The sequence below is a fragment of the Vigna unguiculata genome, chromosome 7 (genome assembly GCF_037176805.1).
Source record: "Vigna unguiculata cultivar grain cowpea cultivar isolate G323 ecotype 2 chromosome 7, ASM3717680v1, whole genome shotgun sequence".
Taxonomy (NCBI): domain Eukaryota; kingdom Viridiplantae; phylum Streptophyta; class Magnoliopsida; order Fabales; family Fabaceae; genus Vigna; species Vigna unguiculata.
In genome coordinates, this window is record NC_140798.1 from 28,841,778 (window position 1) to 28,869,419 (window position 27,642).

At 31.0% G+C, this 27,642-nt stretch overlaps 2 protein-coding genes across 5 annotated transcripts; one reads left to right on the plus strand and one right to left on the minus strand.

Moving 5' to 3' along the window:
- Positions 1-15,119: 15,119 nt before the first annotated feature.
- On the plus strand, positions 15,120-18,003 carry LOC114191518 (protein TRANSPORT INHIBITOR RESPONSE 1-like). The gene is made up of 3 exons (XM_028080729.2): positions 15,120-15,793; positions 16,222-16,714; positions 16,837-18,003. The coding sequence occupies exons 1-3, from the start codon at positions 15,327-15,329 to the stop codon at positions 17,632-17,634; spliced, it is 1,758 nt and encodes a 585-aa protein (XP_027936530.1). The 5' UTR covers positions 15,120-15,326; the 3' UTR covers positions 17,635-18,003.
- Positions 18,004-24,361: 6,358 nt separating this feature from the next.
- LOC114189938 (zinc finger protein CONSTANS-LIKE 13) lies at positions 24,362-26,185 on the minus strand. 4 transcript variants are annotated; one of them, XM_028078667.2, is made up of 4 exons: positions 25,548-26,185; positions 25,270-25,449; positions 24,903-25,186; positions 24,362-24,732 (listed from the first exon to the last, which is right to left on the minus strand). In XM_028078667.2, exons 1-4 carry the CDS (start codon positions 26,004-26,006, stop codon positions 24,633-24,635), a joined length of 1,023 nt encoding a protein of 340 aa, XP_027934468.2. In that variant the 5' UTR covers positions 26,007-26,185; the 3' UTR covers positions 24,362-24,632. The 4 variants fall into 4 exon arrangements, with proteins under 4 accessions (XP_027934468.2, XP_027934467.2, XP_085531745.1 ...); XM_028078666.2 differs by having other exon boundaries at positions 24,903-25,192; XM_085675619.1 differs by having other exon boundaries at positions 25,270-25,468; positions 25,548-26,184.
- Positions 26,186-27,642: the final 1,457 nt, after the last annotated feature.

Consider the following 27,642-nt stretch of genomic DNA (forward strand, 5'->3'; position numbering starts at 1 on the left):
ATCGATTATCACAGAAACTTTTATGAAAATATTTTTCTTGCTGTGATAATCTATTATCAGTCAGGATAATCTATTATCAGCAGGTGATAATCGATTATCAGCAGTGATAATCGATTATTCCAGAGGCTTTTCTCAAAAATCAGTTTTAATTGAGATAATCGATTATCACTAAGAATAATCGATTATTCCAGTGAGTTTTGCAAATATATAAAATTCTCTTAGTGCTCTACTACATGGGTTTTGCCTTTTGACTCTTGACATACTTATTTCAAATAACATACACATATTACAAAACCTAAATAACTAAACCCATAAGTCTTCAATGTATCTCTTGAATCGAAGCATTCTTTTAAGTCTTCAACATTTTTTTCATGCATCATCATCAAGTCTTCCATACTTTTTCATAAGTCATCATCATCATCAAAACTCCTTATTAGAGGAAGATGTTCATCTTCTTCTTTTTGTCAACACTTGTGTGGCCTAGTGAGTGATGTACGATGGAGATATGATATATGTGAGTCGTAGTTTGCGACATATGTGTGGAGGAAGTGCTATGTGGTTTACAAATGTGCTTTGATGGTTCGTGCGATGTAGCTCGTGGATTTGAGTTGTTGCATGGGGTGGATTATGGTGTTTGGTAACGTTGGATCTGCATGGTGAAGGTGGAGCTCGAGATCTCCAACGGTAGCATTTTTCATGTCTTGCGTGATGCTTCATCGGCGATAGGTGTTGTGTCGTGGTGTTGTGGCGGTGAGGTGGTAGCGTGGTTTTCGATGAAGGGTGTTGGTTTGGTTGCTGTGGTGACTGCATGGAGGGTCGATGATGGTTGTGCGCTGAAGTGTTGGCCGTGTTGCAGATTGAGGAAGAAGGAGATTACGTGACAGCTTAGTTAGATATGATAGTAGAGGATTGTGACATGTGGCATATCTTGGTTAGTCAAATTTGAAAGTGGAGGACTGTGACACATGACAGCTCTTCGTTGGGTTGACTGTGAGTGTTAGGATGAGTTTTCAAGTGGTAATTTTATACACGGGTATTGACTAATATTGATGCAAGGTGCACATGGATTATACACAAGCATTGGTTAACATTGATGTTTATTTATGCACGAGCATTGACTAATTTTTATGCAAGGTGTGCAGTGATTATACACAGGCGTTGGTTAGCATTGATGCAGTGTGCATTGGGATAGTTTAATTCCAAGTGAGTATACTCTCTATGGTGGAATATGATTCCTGGTATACACAATGAATATATGTTTATTTTAATCAAGATGGAGATTGTTGGGCTGATGAAAATAATACGTCTTGAAAAGTCTCATATATCCTAAGATAAGCTAGGGAGTGGGTGTTGGTGACTATATAAGTCCATGGTATTTGTTGCCCCTGTCAAACACTTTTTAAGCTTGTATTTGACTTTTCTTATACTATTGTAATAGAGTGTTATGAGATTTGTGTTTAATTCTTCCTTTGGAGAAGGTGAGTGTACTTGGGACTAAAGGGCATGAGAGGGTAGTCTATGTATTATACAAATTTTCACATAGTGTTATTCTATAGTTGTCATTAGATAACGGTCGTGGTTTTTCTTTGGTTTTGGGGTTTCCACGTTATATTCTTATGTTCATTGTTTTTATCTTATTTCTTTGTTAATGAGGTGATTCTTGGGGTTAAAGACGATAATGTTCTTAATTATGTGTTTTTCCCAACAATACTTTACCTAAGAATCATAGTGTCTTTTGCATGAACACTCCATCTCAAATGTTGAAGATACTTTGGACCTAGCACATCTCGAATTACCTAAAAGTGAAGGGTGAACATCTTAGTGTGAAGATCAAAGAGTGTGAAGGGATCTCTTATAGAAAGTATTTCGCTATGTAAGAACATATATCTTTTAAAGTCGAGAAACTCTATGTTCCAATGTAACATCCCGATAGGATAGGACTTGAACCCAAGTCCATTCAAGTCCTCCCACACAATAAAGTACTCTCAACCACTTGAGTTAGTACTTTTCCATGTCACACCAAACAACATTTAATGCCATAAAGGCTCTTCCAACCTGTATTTATTAATTATTTAATTAATTAATTTTCACGGGTCTTACATCCAAAACTATAATTCTTGATTCAACAACATAATTATAAAAGAAAAATAAAGTTTTAGTAACTAAATTATATATATATATATATATATATATATATATATATGTATGTATATATATATATTAAGTTATTAATATATAAAAATAAGATTTTGTATAGGAGTTTGTTGAGAATTGATTTAGTATGAAAAGTGGTTATAAATATATTACTCTTGTAAATATTTATCTACATGTTCTTTTTTATCTTTCTTGTCTCTTTTTCACTTTTTAAAATATTTTTTATATTCGTAGTTGTTCTTATCGCTTATCTTGTTTCACTCTCTTATTTATTTTATTCTCTTTTGCTTTACATTAGTCATCTTATTTGCCATTTATCATATTTGGACTTGTTTCTCCTTCAAATGAATGACAATGCACCTCTAAAGATAATCATTTAAATTATAAGTAATTAGTATTGCATTTCTACAAATTTACAATCTTACTTTGAGTAGATTAAATGACACTTGAGAATGTGAACTTCAATATTTATATTTGTGATATTCTTTAAAGTGATATTATTTATATTGCTTTTATATGTTTAATGAGTTGGACTTGGGATTCTCCAACTCTCAACAAATTCCATTGTTTCACTTTTAGGAAATATGCTTTAAATCAATTTGCTTTGAAACACGATGTATATGAATTATTGAACCTTCTAACTCACTCATCCAATGCATGACTAGAAAGTTGAAATGCAAACTTTATTCATCCAATGACTAATTAAGGAACAAATTTATTTTACTATAACTATCTACATGTGCAATTTTTAAATAGATAAATTATAGTTAGTCATTTAAAATTCTTGCAATAATTATTTTCTAATACAAATGTCACTGATAGTTTCTTGTTATGAATATCAAATTTCCAAATTTTGTATATAATTACATTAATAAAGTCATACTCTTTAAAAGAAGTAGTTATCCACCATGCCTTTGAAGCCATATTTTTCTTAACGAACCTCATGCAATTTTTCTTTAACACTCTCCCACCCACACTCTTGATGTATGTTAAAATTGTTATATTATTAATTGTTAATTTTATTTCTAATTAATATAATTCTCACACATATCCCATGGCCTCTATATTGGTATACTCATAAGTGATCTTCAGGTGTCTAAACCCGTATACAAAAAGTATGTACAATCATTCAACCCTCATATGTCAAGGTTAATGACTTGTACATTTGACTAAAAAAGATCCCTACCCTTTATTCAAACAATGTTGGTCTTAGCACATATATCGTACAAACAAAGAGAGATTGGCATGCAATTGCAAGGGAGAACATATTCATTAAGCATACAAAAATTGTGTTGCTATACTCCCTGCAATAGTCCATGCCTATAGTTTGTCAACTTTTTTTTATCATTCATCACTTTCACTTAGCTATGATTCCAGGACACAAATTAAATTATTAAACTACCTTCGTTTCCATATGAAGCTTGGTCCTGATGTTCTTGGAAACTTTGCTAGCTCTTGTACCCATAGGTATAAATGTGAGGAAAAGCATGCAAGCCGACACATTACAAATTTCATCTGTCTCAGCAATATCATTATTTTTTCTTGTATTGCCCTACTCCTTGTCCATGCCATAAATATGTTTAGTCAGGTTTCAACAATACTTATGGGATGAGGTTGTTCTTGTTGTGGATATGTTAGGGAGATTTTCCTCCTAGTTTTGTCTTCCACTTGTGTTCATCCTTGCAAATAAAATCCTATAGATTAGGTCTAATTTGGGTAAGCGATAACCCTACAGTGGTGATATGTTTATGCAATCTTGATTTTTGTGCATAATCGCATTATTTTTTACCATATCTTTCCCAAGCTATTTGAATATATCTTTGAAGCCTGATTTATAATGCACTATACAAAATCAATAATAACATATATGTCTACTTTCCAATCAAACAAAGTGCCTACTTATAGTTTGTGTAGGCTAACATATGTGTAGACATCTTATAACAATGTTTTAATGCAACGTACTAGGCATAAATACCAATTGAAGTATGAGAAAGTTTATATTTTTTTTTCCTTATCCATGTCCATAACTAGGAGTGACAATGCAGGCATGCCACATTGGTCAGTCTGAAGGCCTACAACGTAAAGCGCGAGGTCGACTTTGGTTTTGAACCCGGCTTGCATAACTCGTAGTTTGCGCAGGCTTAGAAGGAGCACGGGGGCTGACCCGCAAGCCAGCAAATCTCCCATAATTCATCAAAATTGAATTTGATTTTCGGAACACACATAGCCTCCTCTATCTCTCTCCCTACTCTTTTCTTTTCTTTGTGTTCGTTTGTCTCGTCTTTGTGCAACCCCCCAACCCAAGTTAGTGTTCTTTCTCTACTCTTTTCGCGTTCGTCTCGTCTTTCTCGTGCCATCACTCACTCAGGTCAGGTTTGTTTCTCTGTTATATTATCATTTGTTCATTTGTTGGCCTTTCTCACAGCATACATAGTTTTCTTTGTTCTCGTTTGTTCATCTTTCTCGTCGGGCACATCTCTTCTCACAGCATGTGCATCTCTTCTAGCAACGCCTCTTCCCTGCATTAGCGGGGACATTTATTGCCAACATTGTTGATCCTAGCCAACGGTGCACCCTCCCAACGATGATGGTCCACCAACAACGGCGGTGTTGGTTCCAGTTAGTGGCACGACATCTCCTCTCTTGCCTCCCACCATCTTATTTCCCTTCCAATGAAACATGTATATTGAAGGTACAATATTGTTTTTGTTCGTATATTTTGTGAAGTCGATATCATTTGGGATAAATATTATATATGTATATGACTTTGACCTGAGTTATTTGTTCATGGTGTTCAAATACAATAAATTATTTTAGTAGTAACTGTCTGGGTAACTTCCATATAGCAATAAATTATTCAACTTGATTTGTTGATTTGCTAGTATTGTATTGTTGATTTTGCTTATATTTTATTGGTGATTTGATAATATTGTATTGGCAATTTGTTGATATTGAATTGAATATGATATTGAATTGAATATGATATTGAACATTAGTGTAATTATAATCAGGAAGTTAAATTTGAATTTAGAAATTAGAATGGATGAAAATGATGTTAATACTCATTTGTGAAAATGAGATTAAGGAAGATGATATTGACAAAGAATTTGGAACGGTTGAAACTGATAAAAGAAAAATAAGGCTAGCACAATTAAATCTTCATTTAACATTGAGTCTCAGATTTTTAATAAATATAGGAATCAACTTTTGCTTGAGAATGTGGAAGCAACTATCTACACTTTTAATTAGAAACATGGATTTGATGTTGAGAGTAATTATTTGACTTTGTTTGATGCTATTTGTTATTGAATTATTTTTATTTAAAATTCATATGATGATCGTTTTGTTTCATTGTTTGCAGGTGATGGAGAAGATATTTATGTTCCAAACTCCTAAGGATTCCCAAATATCTTGTTGGAACTCTTCACTAGACCTTCTTCTTCGACCTTCTACTTCATCTTCCATCACTGGTTGTATTGATGCTAACTGGGGTCTGATCTAGGTGTTAAGAAATCAACAATTGGCTTTTGCATATACCTTGAAAAGAACATTGTCTCTTGGATCTCTTAAAAGCAATGTGTTGTCTCAAGAAGCACCATTAGGCTGACTCACATGGATCAAATCTCTTCTTCATCGATTGCACATATATCTTGTAAAAGCAGTTCTCTACTATGATAATCTAGGAGTTGTTTTTGTTGGTTGCCAATTCTATTCTCCATTCTCAGTCTAAGCACTTTGAGCTTGGTATTCATTTCATAAGTGATAATGTTCACAAAAATCTCATTCAACTTTTGCATCTTCTTGGCAAACTTCAGATTGTTGAAGTTCTCACAAAACCTCTGTCTAGAGACTTTTTTCAATCCTTTCGTGATAAACATATGGTGCTTCAAAAAACCACCAAAAGTTTAAGGGGATGATAATGTATATAGTGCCATGTGGCTTAATGTAACTGACACAACTGTAAAACCAGTTCTCTAGTGTGGGTTTGGATGGGAGTTTACAATATACTTAGGAGTTCCATTTAATTCTTAGGAGTTTCATGTAATAATTTTAGTAAAATATACGTAATTATTAAATATGTTTTATAAATTCAATAAACTTTGAATGTTACATGTCATGTTTATAATTTTAAATATATGTTCATTTTATTGGTGGTTGGATGTATCATGGAAGGTGAACATCACTTGAAAAGTTTTAGCTTTTAGTTAAAAATACCACTGAAAGAGGTGTTTGCATTGTGTATTTATAAAAGAAATGGGAGAGTGATGTGTGTGAAAGGATGATAAAACATTCTTGTGAATTCAATAGCTGCCTCCACGCAGCTTCATGAGCACAGATAGATCCTTCATCTACCAACTTATATTTAGAATGAATTCTTAAAAAATTAGTTATTTACTAAACTTAATAGAACTTTATAATATACAAATGTATAAATATAATAGTACAAGTAAAAATTTGATTATTAGTCCCCCTTATGGAATTTTGCAAAAAATATAACCCTGTTGTATTTTAATTTTTTTATAAATTGATAATTGATAATGTAATGCAGATAAGAGGCAATTATTATATAGTTTGTCACAGGTAAAAAATAAATAAATGGCCGTGAAATATACAGCCTGGTAAACTGAATTATATGTGACACATTAAAAATACAAATAATTTGACCACATGATTGTTATATAAAATAAAGATAAAATATATTAAAAGTTACATTTTGGAATAAATTTATTGAAATACTTGTTTTGTTGTGGTATGAAAATAGGGAGGAAAGTTGTGTATACATCAACATCAAGTAATTAAGGCTAGTGAATGAGTTGTGAATTATGAGACATCATAGTTAAATAGATTTTGTCGTAGAGTGATCCATGTTAACAGGATTCAGCTGGTTACAAGTTACAACTCTCAACTCTTCTTCAACTACTATTTTCTCTCAATCTAACCAAACCAAATTTTAACCAAACTTTTCTCTACTTTCATCCATATATCAAACTATAAAATTCATTATCTCTTTCCATCCATTTTTTCTATAACCAAGTTAATTCATGATTTTATCATTGAACTATTTCATGCATATCAAACTATATACCACTCTTATATTTATATATATTGAAAAAATAAAAATATGTAATAACAACAATATATAAAGAAGTCATAAAAATGAATTAATGTATTTTTTCTTTCACTTTTTTAATTCTTGAACTGTCTTTAGGTACAGTTTGTCTTTTTCTTTATTTATGTTCCTTGAAGATGGACCTTCTTGGCAGTGTCACTTTACGTGCAGGAGAGAATTGACATAGAATAAGAAACCTAAGTCTTTTAACTCATTAATACATAATTAAACATATATTGTTGAAAAGTATGAGTGAGCAAGAATAAGAGCAAAGCAAGAGCAGAATTTAATACTACTCATCAAAGCTAAGACTATTATTATATTATTTTGGTACCAAGTAATTGAGTTAGACTTTAGACCTCTTTTAATCGCATTTATTATACTTGTTTTCAGATTTTAATTTTCAAGAACATATTTGTGAAGTATTAATATAATAGCGTGTTCAACAAAGTCCAAGCCAATTCCGCTCCAAGGATAGAGAGAGATTCCCGGAGAACCGTGCGTGGGCTTAATATTAAACCATTGATAATCTCAATTAATTAATGCATCTTTAAATCTTAATCACGATATCTTCTATATAAAAAAAGTAATGATCCGTGCAAGACAACTCAGCCCTCTATGTGTTTTATTCAAATTATTGGACGAAAATCGAGAAGGAGAGAGATTAATGTAATGATTTAGCACCATTTTAAGAACAACTTCTTAGTATTATAAAATGTGGGTACTATGTCTTAAACTAATAATTTTGATTAAAAAATAATATTAAAAATAATGATAATTAACACATTAAAGTTGTGTATTTATTTATGAATGTATTTGAATACAGGCACAAGATACAGCTGTATTTATAACATTGGCCTTCTCATATCTGTTGTGTATAATATAATGTATTTTAAGTTGGTCACGCCACGCTAAGATATGAAGGTCCATTGAGTTATTTGCCATTAGGATCAAGTACTATTTTTAGAACTGGTGCTGCCTTTAAAATATAAAAAAAAAAGAAAAAAAAAAAGAGAGAATAAGAGTGAATCAATGGGAGTGAAGATATTGTTTGAATCAATGAAAACTACGTAATTACTTTTAAGAAAATTATTTTATCAAATAATAAAATTATTTTAATTTAATAAATAATAAAATCATGTAATACAAAAAATTATATTGATGACAAATGAGTGAACAATAATAAAAACTTTCTCTTAAATAAGTTTCTTGATTTTTATTGGTCAAGAGCAACCTTTTGTAGACATACGATGTTTTTAAAATACTGCTCCTTAAAAACATCTTAAATGTCTATTTAAAAAGAAAAGTTAAACAACGCTATAAACTTAATGGTCAAGAATGGTTTTATGAATATTACAAACAAAGTACCCACCATTGTATTTTGTTGACTAAAGTTTTAATCTTCAATAATTTAATTCTGTGTATAATACAAACAAAAATGTTCATTATTTATACATTTTAAACTAATGATTTACTAACTTTCTCAAGAAATAATAATAACATATAGCAAAAGGACAGCGTAAAAATTGTCATTCAGTGCAATCCTACACTAGCTAAGGAGTCATGTGCACTTCAATTTTTTGTTTTAATTTTCTGTGTTTCTTTACGTTCTTTAATAGCAGTTTAAAAGCATATCCTTATTTATAATTTATTTTTTAAATGCTAATCAATTATTGGTTTCTTAAACATGTTTTTTCTCCTTGCACGGATCAGATCATGTTGGATGATGGTTATCAGTACCTGGAAAATAGAAGATTTTTCAGATAATCGGTCACTGTTGATGTTAATATTGGTAGACTAATATGATATTATTAATTAAAATATATTAAAAAATATGATAAAAAAATATCTGATGGAATGTGATTTTTTTTATGGAAGATAAAGTTGAAGAAGTATTATGATTATGTTGCATTTATTTGGTTGGTTAAGGAGAGCAATAATTATGGAAACATAGGAGACTTAAATTGATGGAAGTAGATTTTAGGATTTGAAGAGGAACAGGAACACTGGTATGATAGCTGGCTCATTCATATCATACTTGTACCATCGATAAGATAAATAATGGAATCGATCATTAGAATAGATGCTACCCTCATTAAAATGTGGGCCACATTACCCACTTCTCTCATTAATCACTTCCATACAACTCTCTTCTTTTTCTGCAAACACTTCTTCCCAAAATCAACTCAGATCAAATTTATATACGTCCATCCAAATTACCACTTAATACTCTTCTACTGTCAAATTATACCAACAAGAATCACTGGACCGGTTATCACGTCATAATTTTTGGACTTTAATTCACATATCTCTTGGATCGAAATCAAATAAAAAAATAATATTTTATTTAATATTATTTTAATATAAATATAATTAAAACAAAAAGATATAATTTTTGTTTAATCAGAAGTATTTTTTCTTAAGTTTCTTCTTTGTGTACGAGGGAATAAATTTTATTACAATTCAGAAGATCTTTAAAATTATTTTCAAATTATCACTTAATACTCTATTTTTTTGTCAAAATATACAAGCAAACTCTCAATGCTGCAAGAATCATAAGACGACTATGATGTCATGATTTTCGGACTTCACCTCACATATCCTTTGAGTCAAATTCAAATGAAAAATAACATTTTATTTAATATTGTTTGATGTAAATACAATTACAACAAAAGACACATTTATTGTTTAATTAGAGGTATTCTTTTTTAAGTTTCTTGCTTGTTTATAAGGGAACGAATTTTGTTATAACTGAGAAGTTCTATAAAATTATTTTCAAATCACCACTTAATACTCTCTTTCTGTCAAAATATACCAACAAAATCTCAATGCTACAAGAATCATTAGAAGGCTATGATGTCATGATTTCCAGACTTCACCTCACACACATCCTTTGGATCGGATTCAAATAAAAAATAACATTTTATTCAATATTATTTAAATGTTAATACAATTAAAACAAAAAGATACATTTATTGTTTAATCAGAGGTATTCTTTTTTAAATTTCTTGCTTGTTTTATAAGGGAAACAAATTTTGTTACAACTGAGAAGGTTTTCAAAATTCTTTTCAAATCACCACTTAATACTTCTTTTTTTCAGAATATATTAATGGCATCTAAGTGCTACAAGAATCATTGGATGATTATGATGTCATGAATGATTTTTGGACTTCACCTCACATATCCTTTGCATCAAATTCAAATAAAAAATAACATTTTATTCAATACTATTTAAATGTAAATACAATTAAAACAAAAAGATACATTTATTGTTTAATCAAAATTATTATTTTTCAAGTTTTTTGCTTGTTTATAAGGGAACAAATTTTGTTACAACTCAGAAGTTTCTCAAAATTCTTTTCAAATCACCACTTAATACTCTTTTTCTTTCAAAATATACAACCAACATCTTTGGGCCACAAGAATCATTGGACGGCTATGATGTCATGATTTCTGGACATCACCTCACACATCCTTTTGATCAGATTCAAATAAAAAAGAACCTTTTATTCAATATTATTTAAATGTAAATACAATTAAAACAAAAAGATACATTTATTGTTCAATCAGAGGTATTCCTTTTCAAGTTTCTTGCTTGTTTATATGGGAACAAATTTTATTACAAGTTCCTCAAAATTCTTTTCAAATCACCACTTAATACTCTTTTTTTTTTCAAAATATGCAAACAACAGTTAAGTGCTACAAGAATCATTGGACGATTATGATGTCATGATTGATTTTCGAACTTCACCTCACACATCCTTTGCATCAAATTCAAAGAAAAAATAACCTTTTATTCAATACTATTTAAATGTAAATACAATTAAAACAAAAAGATACATTTATTGTTCATTTATTGTTTAATCAGAATTATTCTTTTTGAAGTTTTTTGATTGTTTACAAGGGAACAAATTTTGTTACAACTCAGAAGTTGGTCAAAATTCTTTTCAAATCACCACTTAATACTCTTTTTCTGTCAAAATATACAAACAACATCTCTGTGCTACAAGAATCATTGGACAACTATGATGTCATGATTTCTGGACTTCACCTTACACATCCTTCTGATCAGATTCAAATAAAAAATAACCTTTTATTCAATAATATTTAAATGTAAATACAATTAAAACAAAAAGATACCTTTATTGTTTAAACAGAGGTATTCTTTTTTAAGTTTCTTACTTGTTTATAAAGGAACAAATTTTATTATATCTCAGAAGTTCCTCAAAATTCTTTTCAAATCCACTTAATACTCTCTTTTTTTTCAAACTATAATAAAGACATTTAAGTGCAACAAGAATCGTTTGACAGTTATGATGTCATGATTGATTTTCGGACTTCACCTCACATATCCTTTGCATCAAATTCAAATAAAAAAGAATCTTTTATTCAATACTATTTAAATGTAAATACAATTAAAACAAAAAGATACATTTATTGTTTAATCAGAATTATTCTTTTTCAAGTTTTTTGCTTCTTTATAAGGGAACATATTTTGTTACAACTTAGAAGTTCTCAAAATTCTTTTCAAATCAACACTTAATACTCTCTTTTTTGTCAAAATATGCCAGCATCTTTGTGCTACAAGAATCATTGGACGGCTATGATATCATGATTTCCGGACTTCACCTCACACATCCTTATGATCAGATTCAAATAAAAAATAACCTTTTATTCAATACAATTTAAATGTAAATACAATTAAAACAAAAATATACATTTATTGTTTAATCATAGGTATTGTTTTTTCAAGTTTCTTGCTTGTTTATAAGGGAACAAATTTTGTTACAACTCAGAAGTTCCTCAAAATTCTTTTCAAATCACCACTTAATTCTCTCTTTCTGTCAAAATACACCAACAACATCTCAGTGCTACAAGAATAATTGGACAACTATGATGTCATGATTTTCGGACTTCACCTCACACATCCTTTGGATATGATTCAAATAAAAAATAACCTTTTATTCAATACTGTTTAAATGCTAATACAATTAAAACAAAAAGATACATTTATTATTTAATCAAAGGTATTCTTTTTCAAGTTTCTTACTTGTTTATAAGGAAACAAATTTTGTTACAACTGAGAAGTTCCACAAAATTATTTTCAAATCACCATTTAATACTACCTTTCTATCAAAATATACCAACAAAATCTCAGTGCTACAAGAATCATTAGAAGGCTATGAAGTCATGATTTCTAGACTTCACCTCACACATCCTTGGGATGGGATTCAAATAAAAAATAAACTTTTATTCAATATTGTTTAAATGTTAATACAATTAAAACAAAAAGATACATTTATTGTTTAATCAGAATTATTCTTTTTCAAGTACTTTGCTTGTTTATAAGGGAATAAATTTTGTTACAACTTAGAAGTTCCTCAAAATTCTTTTCAAATAACCACTTAATACTCTTTTTCTGTCAAAATATACCAACAACATCTCTGTGCTACAAGAATCATTGGATGACTATGATGTCATGACTTCCGGACTTCACCTCACACATTTTTTTGATCAGATTCAAATAAAAAATAACCTTTTATTCAATACTATTTAAATGTAAATACAATTAATACAAAAATAGACATTTATTGTTTAATAAGAGATATTCTTTTTCAAGTTTCTTGTTTATTTATAAAGGAACGAATTTTGTTACAACTCAGAAGTTCTTCAAAATTCTTTTCAAATCACCACTTAATACTCTCTTTCTATCAAAATATACCAACAATATCTCAATGCTACAAGAATTATTGGACGACTATGATGTCATGATTTCCAGACTTCATCTCACACATCTTTTGGATCGAATTCAAATAAAAAATAATCTTTTATTCAATACTGTTTAAATGTTAATACAATTAAAACAAAAAGATACATTTATTGTTTAATAAGAGGTATTCTTTTCTAAGTTTCTTGCTTGTTTATATGGGAACGAATTTTGTTACAATTGAGAAGTTTCTCAAAATCCTTTTCAAATCAACACTTAATACTCTTTTTTTTTTTCAAAATATACTAACAACATCTTAGTGCTACAAGAATCATTGTAGGACTATGATGTTATGATTTTCGAACTTCACCTCACACATCCTTTGAATCAAATTCAAATAAAAAAAAACCTTTTATTCAATGTTGTCTAAATGTAAATACAATTAGAAAGAAAAATAAATTTATTTTCAAGTTTGTTGCTTGTTTATAATGTTGTGTTTGGATTGGGGTGTGAATTTGGAGGAGTGAATTTGCGTTGATTTGAGTTATTTGTTAGTAAAGATGAGGTTATTTGGATCAAGGGAAAGATGCTATGATTTGAGTGGATATGAACGGGAAGTTTATAAAAGTGTTTATGATGTGATTGATAATATTTAATAAATTATAATTTTTAATGGAGTAAATTGTATGATTACCATTTTACCTTTTATTATAAATAGAAGACATGAAATTAAAATAAAATTAAAAATATTATTTAAAATTAGAAAAATATAATATATTAATATTGTCATTAATAATTTAAAAGAAATTATTATTATTTTCAATGATAACTTGAAATAATTTATAATATAGACTATTTAATTATATCTCCACATTTATTTAAATTTAATTTAATTTATATAATTAATTTATCTATAAAAATATTTATTTAAATAATAATAATATTATTATTATATAATGATAATCATTATAATAATTATAATAATTATTATTATTAATATTAAAAAATAGTAATTATATATATATAATTATTATATACATTTTATTACAAAATACTAATTATTATAATAATAGTATTTATTAATATATATATATTTAAAATATAAAATAAAGTAATATAAATATAAGTAAATTAAATAGTTAAACATAGAAAATAGAAATAATAGAAATAATGAAGTAATTTTGACTTGTTTTTTCATATATTTCTCTTGAATCTAGAAAGCTAAAATCTGCTATTGTACAAATTTGTTCTTTCAAATTAGCATAAATTAATAAATTAATAGAATAAAATACCGTAATTTATTTTCCATTTCCATAAATAATACAGATGCAAATCCAAACACAAAAGAGAAAATATTTTATTACAACTCATAAGTTACTCAAAATTCTTTTCTTTTTTGCTACTTTATCCCAACATGAGAAATTGGTCCAGGAGAAGGTAGGAATCTCATTTTCCCAATGCTTTTTCTTTTCTTGTTGGTTGTTGTGTAACAGAGGAGGCATTGGTATTTAAGGAATGGATGTACATTTTTTTTAGATCTTTTAATTAAATTTGAACTTTTATCCCAATTATCAGCGTTGACTTTTGAAATAAATATGATCGAGTGAAAAACCATTTTTCACCAAATAAACTACACTGAATATAAGGTGGTAAAATATAATTAGCAGTGATAATTCTAAAAAAGTTATATCCCATGCACATGGTGTGGTTGAAAGTAAATTGAAAAGAAAATATTTGAATGATTTAGAATTTCGATGGAAGGACGTGGAAAAGAGTGTAGAGTTGCAGGCGAATATAATATAAAAAGGAAAAAAATATAAATAATTTAGAAGTGAATTAATGTGATGGTGAAAATGTGGTCCCTGGGTGCATCCATCCATCACCATCTCTGGAGATGAAGCCATGCAACGGGAATCATGAGATTCCCTTCCACACCCATTACGGTAGGCATGATAACACCTCATCAAACCACCACGACTCGTCTCGTCTCAACGGATAAGACCATCATCAAACGCCGCCCATCCAACGACTCCAACTCACTCATGTCCACGTGTCCCTCCCTCACTCACCGATCCTGCACCCTTCGCAAACCTCCTCTCCATCCCACCTATTTAACCCTAGTTACTTTCTAACCTCCCCGGTACAACACAAACTCCTTATCCTCCTCACCCTCACTTTCTATTTCTCTCTCTCTGTCTGTGCCAACTTCAACAACTCCACAGCACAACCTCGCTATTCCAATGGGGTCTCAGATCTAGACGCTGCTCTGTTCTTAGTATTCCTATTATTGTCGCTCTTGTTCTTCATCTCCGTTGCTTCCAGAACGACAGCGTTTTCGGTTATATTCCGTTGGACATGCGGCCCAAACTAGCCTACTCCTTCCCCGAGGAGGTGCTGGAGCACGTGTTCTCCTTTATCGAGTGTGACAAGGACCGTGGCTCGATCTCCCTCGTCTGCAAGTCCTGGTATGAGATCGAGCGCTGGTGCCGCCGGAGAGTCTTTGTCGGAAACTGCTATGCGGTCTCTCCAGCCACCGTCGTCAACCGCTTCCCCAAAGTGAGATCCATCACTATCAAGGGCAAACCGCACTTTGCTGACTTCAATTTGGTCCCTGAGGGTTGGGGCGCTTACGTCGGCCCTTGGATCAAGGCCATGGCGGCTGCCTACCCCTGGCTCCAGGAGATCAGGCTCAAGAGGATGGTCGTCACGGACGAATGCTTGGAGCTTATCGCCAAATCGTTCAAGAATTTCGGTGTGCTGGTGCTCACTTCTTGCGAGGGTTTCACCACTGATGGACTTGCTGCCATTGCCGCCCATTGCAGGTTTCATAGCTTATTCTTTTGTTTCCCCTTTCAGTTTGCAAACTCAATTTCAAAGTGAAATGTTGATGAGATTGGTTTGATTACCTTTTCTTTTTGGTGTTAAAAAGGTTAAAGTAAGGATCTCACTGGAAAATGTTTGGAAATTATAAGAAATCGTTCATAACATTTAACTTTTTAAGTCTTTTTTTTTTTTTTAAGTTTTTTAGGAGTTTATGTTAATGGTGGGAAGATTTTGACAATCTGATAGAGTTGTTTGTTATTCTATTCTGTTTTTGATGTGTCAGTATTGTTAATGACAATGACCGTTGTGTTGTAATTTGGTTCAGTGTGATTCTTTTGACTGCATTCTGTATTTTGTCTAAGTAGTTTTTTTTTTTTTGACTTTCTGAACATGGTTCTGATAAATCCATTGTGGTAACAAATTGTAGGAATTTGAGGGAGTTGGAGTTACGGGAGAGTGAAGTGGAGGACATTTGTGGGCACTGGCTTAGCCATTTTCCCGATTCATACACATCCTTGGTTTCCCTTAACATTTCTTGCTTAGGCAATGAGGTGAATCTGTCTGCCCTAGAGCGTCTGGTTAGTAGGTGTCCCAATCTGCAGACTCTCCGCCTCAACCGTGCTGTGCCCCTAGATAAGCTGGCCAACCTTCTTCGCGGAGCTCCTCAGTTAGTTGAGTTAGGCACAGGAGCCTACACCAGTGAGATGCGACCGGAGGTCTTTTCAAACCTGGCTGAAGCATTTGCTGGGTGCAAGCAATTGAAAAGCTTGTCTGGATTTTGGGATGTGCTCCCCTCCTACCTTCCAGCTGTTTATCCCATCTGCTCCAACATGACATCACTAAACATGAGTTATGCAACTATTCAAAGCCCTGACCTTATCAAGCTTGTTAGTCAGTGCGAGAATTTACAACGGTTATGGGTAAGTCTGATCTATATATTCTTTCCGTTCTTATTGCATGTTTGTGTTTGTATCTTTGTTCACTGTTTCAAAGCAGTTCTGTAAATTCCCATGCTGATGATCAGAAGGTATTTGTGGAATAGGTGCTGGATTACATTGAAGATGCTGGCCTTGAAGTGATTGCTGCGTCGTGTAAGGATCTGAGGGAGTTGAGGGTGTTTCCGTCTGATCCATTTGGGTTAGAACCAAATGTGGCATTGACCGAGCAGGGCCTTGTTTCTGTGTCTGAAGGCTGCTCCAAGCTCCAGTCCGTTCTATATTTTTGTCGTCAAATGTCTAATGTAGCCTTGCTTACAATTGCCAGGAACAGGCCTAACATGACTCGTTTTAGACTGTGTATTATTGAGCCACAAGTTCCAGACTATCTTACCCAAGATCCTCTGGATGCTGGTTTTGGAGCTATTGTAGAGCATTGCAAGGATCTTCGTCGCCTTTCCCTTTCTGGGCTTCTCACTGACCGCGTGTTTGAGTATATTGGGACTTACGGTAAGAAGCTTGAGATGCTTTCTGTGGCTTTTGCCGGAGATAGCGATTTGGGACTCCATCATGTGCTGTCTGGGTGTGACAACCTTAGGAAGCTGGAGATCAGGGACTGCCCCTTTGGTGACAAAGCCCTCTTGGCCAATGCTGCAAAGCTGGAGACAATGCGATCCCTTTGGATGTCCGCTTGCTTGGTGAGTTATGGAGCATGTAAACTTCTGGGTCAGAAATTGCCGATGCTTAATGTTGAGGTGATTGATGAAAGAGGACCTCCAGATTCAAGGCCGGATAGTAGTCCTGTTGAGAAGCTATACATATACAGGACTGTTTCTGGGCCAAGATCGGACATGCCAGGCTATGTGTGGAGAATGGAAGATGATTCTGCGTTAAGAATTTCTTGAGTGATTTTGCTGTGGAACGAGCAATGGGATTTATTATGACAGAGTTGTTGATGCAGGTACATGCCTAGAACTGTTGCTGTTATGGTTGGTGTTTGAGCTAGTTACAGGAGGAGGTATATGACATGAAAAGGCTTGAGCTCGATAGCCATTCGTTTTACTCTTTGGCTGAGCAAGGAGACACCAATTCTGATAAAGAGATCGGAACCTTGTTGTTAGATGTGGCATAGGATAGTTTTTATTATTTATGGACCCTGTGCATACTTTTATATGCATGTTACCCCGCTCTTACTAAAATATCGGTGGACTTTGTTATTATCATTAAAATTATGCGGTGGGAAGGAATAAAAAAACTTAGTAATTATATTCTAATGCAAACCTTATTTGTTGTTTTCAACAATGTTGAAGGATCTGATTTAATTATGCCATGTTTTCTTTTGTTCTATTTAGAATCGATTGGTGCTGTGCAGTAAACAATCGGAATGACAACAGGGTCGCCCCATGTGAATGGAGAAATGACTTAGCCTAGTGGAAAGGTTTCTGCATTTTAAAAGTGCGGTTCCAACTTTCGATCGTTTTTTACTAGAATATGCATTCAATTTCATTTTGGTTGCCTACACCAGACTTTGTGATAACTTTTTTCGTTCTAGAGAATATGGTTAAAGCTGAAGTTAGTAGTATAATACGCAAATTCACCCCAGTAAAATTCACCTGTATGCTTGTTCTAGTCTCGTCGAACTTCGTAGTTAAGATGAAATTCTCTCAAAGTTTTTAAGGTTTGTTAGCTTTTGGTTTAGAAAGATCGATTCTATAAAATAATCAAAAAGCATAATTTTAAAAGTATAGTAAAATAGTTAACCTTTTAGAATGAAATTTTGGAAGTTAATTTTTGATCTTTAGGAGTTTTAAAATGGTCATATCTGCTCTGGTCTCTGAAGTATTAGAAACCATTTATCGTAAAGTAGCACGAAATCAATCATACCGAGTAGTTGTTCCAAATATTCGAAACCCTTTAAATTTTATTTTCCACGACTTGTGAAGAACCTTTTTGTTTACATAGGGTGTTTGGGATACAACTTCTTTTATAACAATTTTGAAACCAATTCGTATTCTGCAGAAGTATTTTTTTTAAGAAAAACAAAATACAGTTAATATAAGTATAAAAATGAGTAAAATAAGCTTATTTTTGAATTTGATCTTATAATCTAAAAATGAAAAATAGTTTTGTAAAAGCAGTTGATGTAGATGAAAAAGGAGCATTATTGAGGTTGAAGTACTTGTTGAGCCGCGGTGCAGACCTGTCATCAAATTTGAAAACCTCGTATTCCTTTCGGTCATAAACTCGTTGCTGACTTGCGGGTGTTTGCAGTTTTTTTTTTATTAGAATTATTTTTGTTTGAAGTTCGTAGAGTAATAACTATATTATTATATTATGAAATCGTTTTTAAAAAATGTTTGAGAATTATAAAAATGAATAGGGAAAAAAAATAGAAATAAAAAGAGTAAAGAAAAAAAGTAAGAGAGGTAGTAAATATGGTGAGAGTAGAAAAGAAGAGAAGAGGCACGTGATAGATTCGGTGACATAGGATGGGTTCATCAGCTTTTTCTCTGCATTCACCTCCATTACTATTTTCTAAGACGCACCACCTCATCATATCTTCCTCTTTTCTTTACTATTCCTAACACACACCACCCACCATCACTCTTCCAAAAATTAAAATTAAATATCACTATTTTAACTATTTTATTTTATCTCAACACAATTCATTAATGTTTGTATATAACATAATAACGTAAAGATATATATAATGTATAAGGTGGCATCATAAAAAGAGATAAATAATGTTTAACGAATCATAACATTGTTAAAGTGTATAAAAATAAAAAATTAATTACCTTATTCTCGTACTTACTTTTCTGCAATAATGAGCTTAGCTTTTATATCTATCGGAGTATTTCCACAGTGCACATAATCCATTACATAATATTAAATATAAAGATTTCATAAATTTATTATTTTAAGATTTTGAATTTTAAATATATCTAAGTTGGTCTGAGGTTTTATTATTGTTGTATATGGATGCATTTTTTCCTTAGTAAATCTTTGAATTAGTTGTTAATTAATTTAATATGAAGTAAGATTAGCAGTGTGCAAGAGTGAAGAGAGGTAGAAAGAGGTGAATAAATAAAGAAAAGAAAAGAAAAGAAAAGAAAAGAAATAGGGTTTGTTTCATTGGATGATGATGGCCACACGTTTCAAGTTGATGATGATGATGATTTTTATTCCCTTATTACTATGGTCCTTTCATCATTAAATTCACTCTCATATCATTCATTCTCATTTTACCACTCTTCTTTCCCACTCTCATCATTATATTACACTGCCAAATGGATGCTGCATCATTACAAAACCCAGTCCCCTTTAACTTTACACATTCAAATTCCAATTAACCATTTTCATCATCTTCGTAAAAACATGCCAAATACACTTATCTCTCTCTACCATTCATCAATACACACTTATGATGTAACATCTCATTTTGTAACCGTTCTGAATTTCAATAAAAACTTCGGCTTCTTTTAGAGTGCACACCCACTAATTATCATGATTTTATACTTTAATTACGCATTAGTATAATCTTTTTTCACGGCAGTAATCAATTAATGCCACCGAATATTACTACTACTCATAATAACCACATAAAAAAAGTTTGCAAATCTAGTTTACCAAAATTAGGTTAATTCAAATGTTGGAGTTGTTATGATTGGCAGATCTTAAACAAAACCATAATTTTGATTAGAAAAGCTATTTTGTCTTCGATAAACAGTGTGCTAAAAAAGTTCATCCCTGGCTGACGTTATTTTCCACACAAGTAAAATCAATACTTTCTTAAAGTTAGCAAAAACCAGAAAAAAGTTTTTACAACACCACAGCACTGTGGACCCACAACTACTACCTACCCCTGTGTTTGGTTCGAAGAAAGAGAGAATGCCAGAGAATTGAAAAAAAAAAGTTATTATTTTTCACTTCAAAGCATCTCCAATAATAAGAGTTTTTTTTATTTATTTATAATATCTTAATTCACCTTCATAATACATGGATTTATCCTTCTAAATATTATTGAAGAGGATAGGTATTGATAATTCGGTATGTGTTAATAATTTTTGGGTTTAATTACAGTTATTTAAAAGTATGAAAGTTAAATAAAGATTGATGTTGGAAAAGGAAGGTCAAAATAGAAGGAAAAACACTTAGCTTCCTTCCTCTTCTCTTCTTTCAATTATTTTGCTATTCTGAGTAAAATTTAAAAGATTCCTTTCTCGTCTCCTCTCTTTTTAAATCATATTGTAAATTATCCTAACCAATAAAACCTCAACTATCACTCTCAATAAAGTTTGTTCTTTGCTACTTAAACTTTTCTTATTTATTTAAGTTGGGTGTTTTCATATTTGTAACTTTGAATATGTCAATAAATTGATATCTGTTATACAAATAAATGGAATAATTTGTAAAAAGTGAGAATTATGGAAGATAGAGTTAATTTTCAGTAGGAAAGAAGTTTAAAAATGATATGAATACAAGATTGAATTGAAAAGAAAAAGACAGAGATTGTGTTAAAAAGGTGTTGCCAATAGCCACTTCCGAAACAGAAATTTACAACAAGATCTTCAACGTCACTAACAATCTATGCTTTTGGGGTCATAATGGTCAAACGTAACGGAATACTAATACTGCTATAGCTTATGATGGGCCGGGCTAACATTTATGGGTTTGGGCCTGGGCATTTCCTTAACTTTGCACAAACGCAAAACTTGACTCTTAATACATGAAAAATTGTATTTTTTTTTTTGAAAAGGAATCGTAAAGTGGGTTTAATATGCTCTTTGCATTATTAATGTCACATTCATGGTAGTAAGTACATGAATCGCGATTTTCGTATGTATGCTTAAATCTCACTAAATATGTATTTGGATTTTAAAGTGTGAACCAACCCGGTTTGATAAAAAAACCTTAATTTTGTTTTCTTTGAACCGTGAACACAACAAAAACATGCGGACATGGTTTCTCTGCTTCTCCTCAAACCATTTTAGCATGAACTCAGTGAAACTAAAGAACAACAAGAGTAGCAAATTGCGACAAGAGTGGGAAAGCAGGAGTCTTGCTTTTCAAAATCGGCTAAATAAAAAAGAGAGTTGTTAAAACTAAACCTTACAACACACCCTATTGGATGAAATCTGGAAGTAGTTTTGATGATATTAAACACTATGTTGTGAAAGTAAATGTTAGTGTTCAACTAAAATATTTAGTTTTACATGATATATATATATATATATATATATATATATATATATATATATATATATATATATATATATATATATATATATATATATATCTCAAGACAATAAGCTCTTGTTATTAAGAGTTACGAGAGAAGTAGATGATTAGTCTTTAATAGGATTAAATGATACATCTCTTTCAAAGATAAAACAATTCAATAATTGATATTGATCAAATGATCAACTTGTAGATCTTATTAGACAAATATAATATATTGTTTGACTCATTTTGTTGTCAATATCTTGATTATTTTTGATTTGCTTAGTTTAAGAGTTAAATGAAACTAACAAAATGAAATGATAAAAGTGTTTCTACATGATTAAATTTAAATTGAAGGATTTTATAAACAAAATCATACATCTTAAAATTCAAATTACTTTAATTGTTCACATTCATTTTATCTCTATATATAGAAATATCATATTTGCACTTATATAGAAGCCTGACATTATTTAAATTTTCTTGATCTTATATCTAATATTATTTAATTATGCTGGTAATGTGATAAATTCATATAATTTGTTGAAAAGGTTTCTTTTAACAATGAAAAATTCTAAACATTGGAGAAAATATCAAGTTATAGATTAAAGCTTCAAACAAAGATATTTCGTGATAAAAGAATATCGAGGAAGATTATCTAAAGATGAACTTCAAGACTCCATCAGAACTTTCCTCGTATGCAGTTTCAAATAAATTCATTTTGAAACGCTTCAATGGTCATCTTTTCTATAATTATAAAAATGGATTGAAATTGAAGAAACAAATATAAATAAAACAACATAAGAACAAAATATGAATGAAAACCAACAAGTGAAAAAGAAAAAGAGAAAAAAAAAATTCAAATGACTGAACTTAAAACATCTACAACAATTGTCTAGTTTATGTAAACAATGAGTGTGAAAAGATATTGGAATAATTTTCACTTTGTGAACTTTACCCTAGTGTGCTTTGGATGTTCTTTTTTTTTTTAAGAGTTTCTCTTTACATTATTGAAAGTCGTTAATCTTAAGGGAAGATTAAGAACGTATAACTTATAGATTGTATACTCATCCAACCTAAAGAGATTTGTGTGCAATATAAGTGAATACTTGTTTGTTTTGATGGCTCTTTGGTGGTATAGTTATGGAGGAGAATGTAAAAGGCTACAAAAGGTAGCCATAAAAGTTTTTAGCCTCACAAGTAGTGCAATGTGGCGTGCATGGAATTTGAGCACATTTGACCAAGTACATGCTAAGAAAAAATTTATTGGAACAACAAAAATTAAATGCTTTTGTGTATGTAAAGTAGAATCTTCAACTTAAGATGAGACAAAAAAAGTAGACGAGAGGAGGGAAAAAATTACGATCACATATGTTTATTGAATATTGAGTCGAATGATGAATGTATTATTGAAAAAAAAATCTTGTTTATCTACTGATTCTTCATGGATGAATTAACATTGAGTATTTTGATGTTGAAGAGGGAATTCTAATAAAAAACGGAAAAGAAATAATTATTTTTATTTAAAGTTTTTAAAAGTTAAAACTTGAAAGTTTAATAAAATAGAACTAAAAATTTCTGTTTTTCTTTAATTCTAGAAACATAAATGTCAAGATCAATGGAAAATTTATAGTAAAAGGCGAGAAAGAAGTTAAAGACATTAAAAAAAAGGTAAAGAATTTGAGTAACATAGATTTTTTGAGGTTGTTTAGTATGTATAAAGAACAATCATAATCTGCAATAATTATGCAACAACAACAACAATGAAACTTATTTTATAAATCACTATAATGCATAACTTGTTTAATGTTAAATAACCATAGGAATTTTATGCAATGATCACGCTACTTTTTTGAAGATTATATTACTGAAATTGTATATTAAATATGGATATAAATGCATCCGCTCTTTTTTACTGTAAAATTGTTTTGTTATTAATTGTATCTTTACATATTTATATTTATATATTTAAATATGTGTTAATTTTTTTAATGTTTATGAATCTTATTATTAATAATATAATATATCCGATCTCGATTCAATTATTATGGTCACATTTTTTTAAGAAAATTTTCTGGTGCACCAAATCCAATATTAAAAAAAAAAAGATACATTCACATAGTTATTAGTATTTAAGGTATTCATAATTTAAAAAATAATGAGTATAACAACATTTCAGGAGTTACTATGAAATTACTGGTGTCAGATATTTGAAAAAGGTAAAAATAATTGATTATGAAGAACAAAAGTTGTATATAAATTATGCCTGTAAACTAACAGCAAGGAAAAGAAGAAGTTTTGGTTTGAATAAGATTTGGGCGTCTTCTTGTACCCAAATACCTCATCTGGCTTTATAGAAATCTCATAAGCATGGCTTTTCTGCGCTATCATACAAATACTCTGATAGGGTTTTATTCTTATCTGCTCTTTTAATTCCATTTCATATTCATGTGACCTTACATCAAACCCTAAAATTAGTAAAACATGAAGTCAAGTGAAATTTGAAGATCTAACTTTGAAGCAATCAAAATTGGCCACCACTCATTCCATTTAATCACGTACAAAAGGGCCAAATTATAGTTTATAATTATACAAACGAGCAATTAAAAACACAAAACACCAAAGAATTGTCTTCTTAGGTGCACATAGTTAGCTCTAATCAGCAACTGCTAATAATTTACTATTGTTTTTGTGTTTCATCTTTCACAAACCGACCCTTAATTCTCATTCTGCTTTCTGCCCGAACTTTTCGTGATTCGTATCTGATGTGCTTCTCATACCTGTTTCCACGTCAAGCATCATCAAGATCAAAACATAAAAGTATGAATAAATTATAATTCTTTAAACTTGGCATTTAGTTTTCAAAGATTTCGGCACCGCATAAGAGGTGCATTAAATTTGTATCAAACAGATTCATAATGTAAACCACACGTGGCAAGCAAAGGAGTACCTTCTTGTTTTCTTCTTCTCTCTGTAACGCAATAATGCTGAATCTCTTTCATGACTCGTTAACTCACAAGGAGTAGCTTTAGGAGTAGTAGGAGACAAGTTTTCAGGCTTAAAATAATTTGATGCTTCTTCTTGGTTGTTACAATAGGTGTGACTTGCAGGGATGCTAATAAAGCTTGGATCTTTAGCTGAAACCACCTCGCCATAATCACTCACTGACGTATCACAAGGAACAATTTGATTTGCACGGTCACTGCTTTCTCCATGCCAACAAAACACACCTGCCTGCACCTTCGGAATTTCAACCAAATTAATCCATTCACATATTCAACCCTCAAAACCACTGACAAATGAAATGTAAGGTTTACCTCGTATGAAGGAAACATATTGGTCTCTATGTCACGTTCAAAACCAGTAGACAAATTTTCAAATAGCTGTCGTGGTTCAGCATCTACTTCTCCATGAATCAAGTCAGGCTCCAACTTTATTAGTTCACGAAGCTGACTCAGAATCTCTTCTTTCTGTCTCCCGCACGCACCTTTACCATTCTGATTCAATAACAATATCCTGAAACATGTCAAAAAAATCGTAGCAATACTCAAGGATTTTCATGTGCACTTTTTAACACGAAAGCGAAAAAACATACCTTGTAAGAAGAGGAAGCGATGAAATCTTGAAGACCAAACACAGAAGGAGCATTCCACACGTGCAAATCGTGATGGAAACTTCCTCCCTCAGTTGAAAGCAGAGTTTTTTGAGTGAGACCCAAAATCATTAACATCTGAGTGACAGAAGGGCAGCCAGAGAAAGCCTGAAGGGGTTTCCGTTGGTGTTGGTGAGACAGCAAGTGGTGGTTATGTGTTTGGAAGTCACAGTGGTGGCAGAAAACAGAGTTCTCAGAATAACAGAGCACCGATGCAGGGGAATCGCCACACCCATCACAGAGCTGTGTGCGCGAGTGCTTGGAGAAAAGCTGGTTTTGGAAGTGAACTTTGCGGTCACAGAAAAAGCATAACTTTGCAGAATCGGCTCTGCAATATAGAAGAGCAGTGAAGTCCCCACAATAGTCGCATGTTCTCTGTTTTTGATTGGGAGAAACACTCATGTCTTCTTCCTCTGAATAGGTGATGAATGGCAGACACAGTTTACGCGAAAACCTGTGTTGGTTTGGAATCTGAAAGAAGGGGTTTGAGTTTGAGACGTGGCTTCAGCGTTCCAACCATGTAAGGGGATATAATCATTTTGAAGAACTACTATGAAAGGGATGTTTGACTTAGTAAAAAGTACCAAAATTTTGTTCCTAATAATAGAACGTTGTGGGTACCATTCAAAGTGTATTTTTTTAACTATCAAAGAATATTCAACTCCTTATTAATTAATTATCAATAATGTAATGCCTCCCATCATAACACAGAAGGAAGATAAATATATATTATGGACAAAACTAAATATAAAAAATATGAGAAAAACAAACTATATGTACTTAATATCATTCAACAAATTCTTCACAACATAACTATTGAAATAGTTATATAATTAGATATTGATTCTTTTAGAAATCTTTTAATTATCATTTGAAGAATATAGGAAGAGGAGTTCCAAGAATATCTTGTTTAAATTTTCCAAATATAGGTTTTCTTAAGTTGAATGAGTTCAGTTTTGTCAACTTTTTATTGTATTTACTTGTTGAGAAGTGAAAATTTTATAAAATAATTTATTGAGCAAATTGTTTTATAAAAACATGACTTTTGATATGGAATCTTCTGAATCATGCCATCATCCTTCAAAATATCTCAGCCGGATCTTGTGTATTTAATTTTGAACTTCCTTTTTTGCACGCAACTCAAACTCCCGTTTACTAAAATTAGGAATAAGTTGTGCACTTTACTGAAATTAGCTTTAACTCATGCAGGATCTATCCATAATTAGGAAATGAAAACAAAAGTAGAAAACCTATGATCATTGGATTAGGGGCATGGTTAAAATTTTTTTTTTCTCAACTATTTACTATCTTAGTTCTCTAATCATAATTATTTAAGAATTTAATACGTGGAAGATATTTTCATTCAACCAACATAGTTAATCAAACTCAACTTGTTTATCTTTTTGTGACCATTTTGCTTCTAGGACAAGTGTATGCAATCTTGGACATAAATAATAAAAAACCCAAAATTATTATTTGAAAGCTACTTCCTCTCATTCAAAGAACGTGGTAGCTTTTACATCAACTATAAAGGAGTATCTGAATTTTTCTTTTCCAATTGAATAATTGATTCAAAACCTTGTTGATTGGGGTGGTGGCATAGTTTAAAAGGTTAATCGAAACATGTATTCAAAACCAACCTTAATTATAAATTTAGTTTAAAACGTGTCGATATGATTGATAGATTTTTTTTCTTACTTTACTTATTTGTATTGAAAACTGTGATTTTCAGTTGAAAATTAAATAGTTTTTATTAAATCACGTTACTTACATTTAAGTTACTTACATCATTTAAAATATTTTAACCGTCTAAAATATTATCTAATAAATTTCAAAAAATTAAAACTATTAAACTAAAATAATTATATTTATTTATTTTTAAAGTTTAAAAATTAAAATGTATTTAAATTTGAGATAATGATAGAATTTCAATTCTTTTTTATCGAAGTTAAAGATCAAAACTTTAACTTTTTTTTATAGTATGCTTTAACATGAGTTGGTGATAAAGAAAAGACATATTGTCTTGTGTTGGAAATTT

Bases quoted from the DNA above. Each gene is read 5' to 3' on its own strand.
- LOC114191518 (XM_028080729.2), top strand. From the start codon at position 15,327: ATGCGGCCCAAACTAGCCTACTCCTTCCCCGAGGAGGTGCTGGAGCAC. The intron at 15,794-16,221 runs GTTTCATAGCTT...AACAAATTGTAG, and splicing joins GCCATTGCCGCCCATTGCAG to GAATTTGAGGGAGTTGGAGT. The intron at 16,715-16,836 runs GTAAGTCTGATC...TTTGTGGAATAG, and splicing joins AGAATTTACAACGGTTATGG to GTGCTGGATTACATTGAAGA.
- LOC114189938 (XM_028078666.2), bottom strand. From the start codon at position 26,006: ATGAGTGTTTCTCCCAATCAAAAACAGAGAACATGCGACTATTGTGGG. The intron at 25,450-25,547 runs GTATGTTTTTTC...TTATTGAATCAG, and splicing joins TCGCTTCCTCTTCTTACAAG to AATGGTAAAGGTGCGTGCGG. The intron at 25,193-25,269 runs GTAAACCTTACA...GAAATTCCGAAG, and splicing joins ATATGTTTCCTTCATACGAG to GTGCAGGCAGGTGTGTTTTG.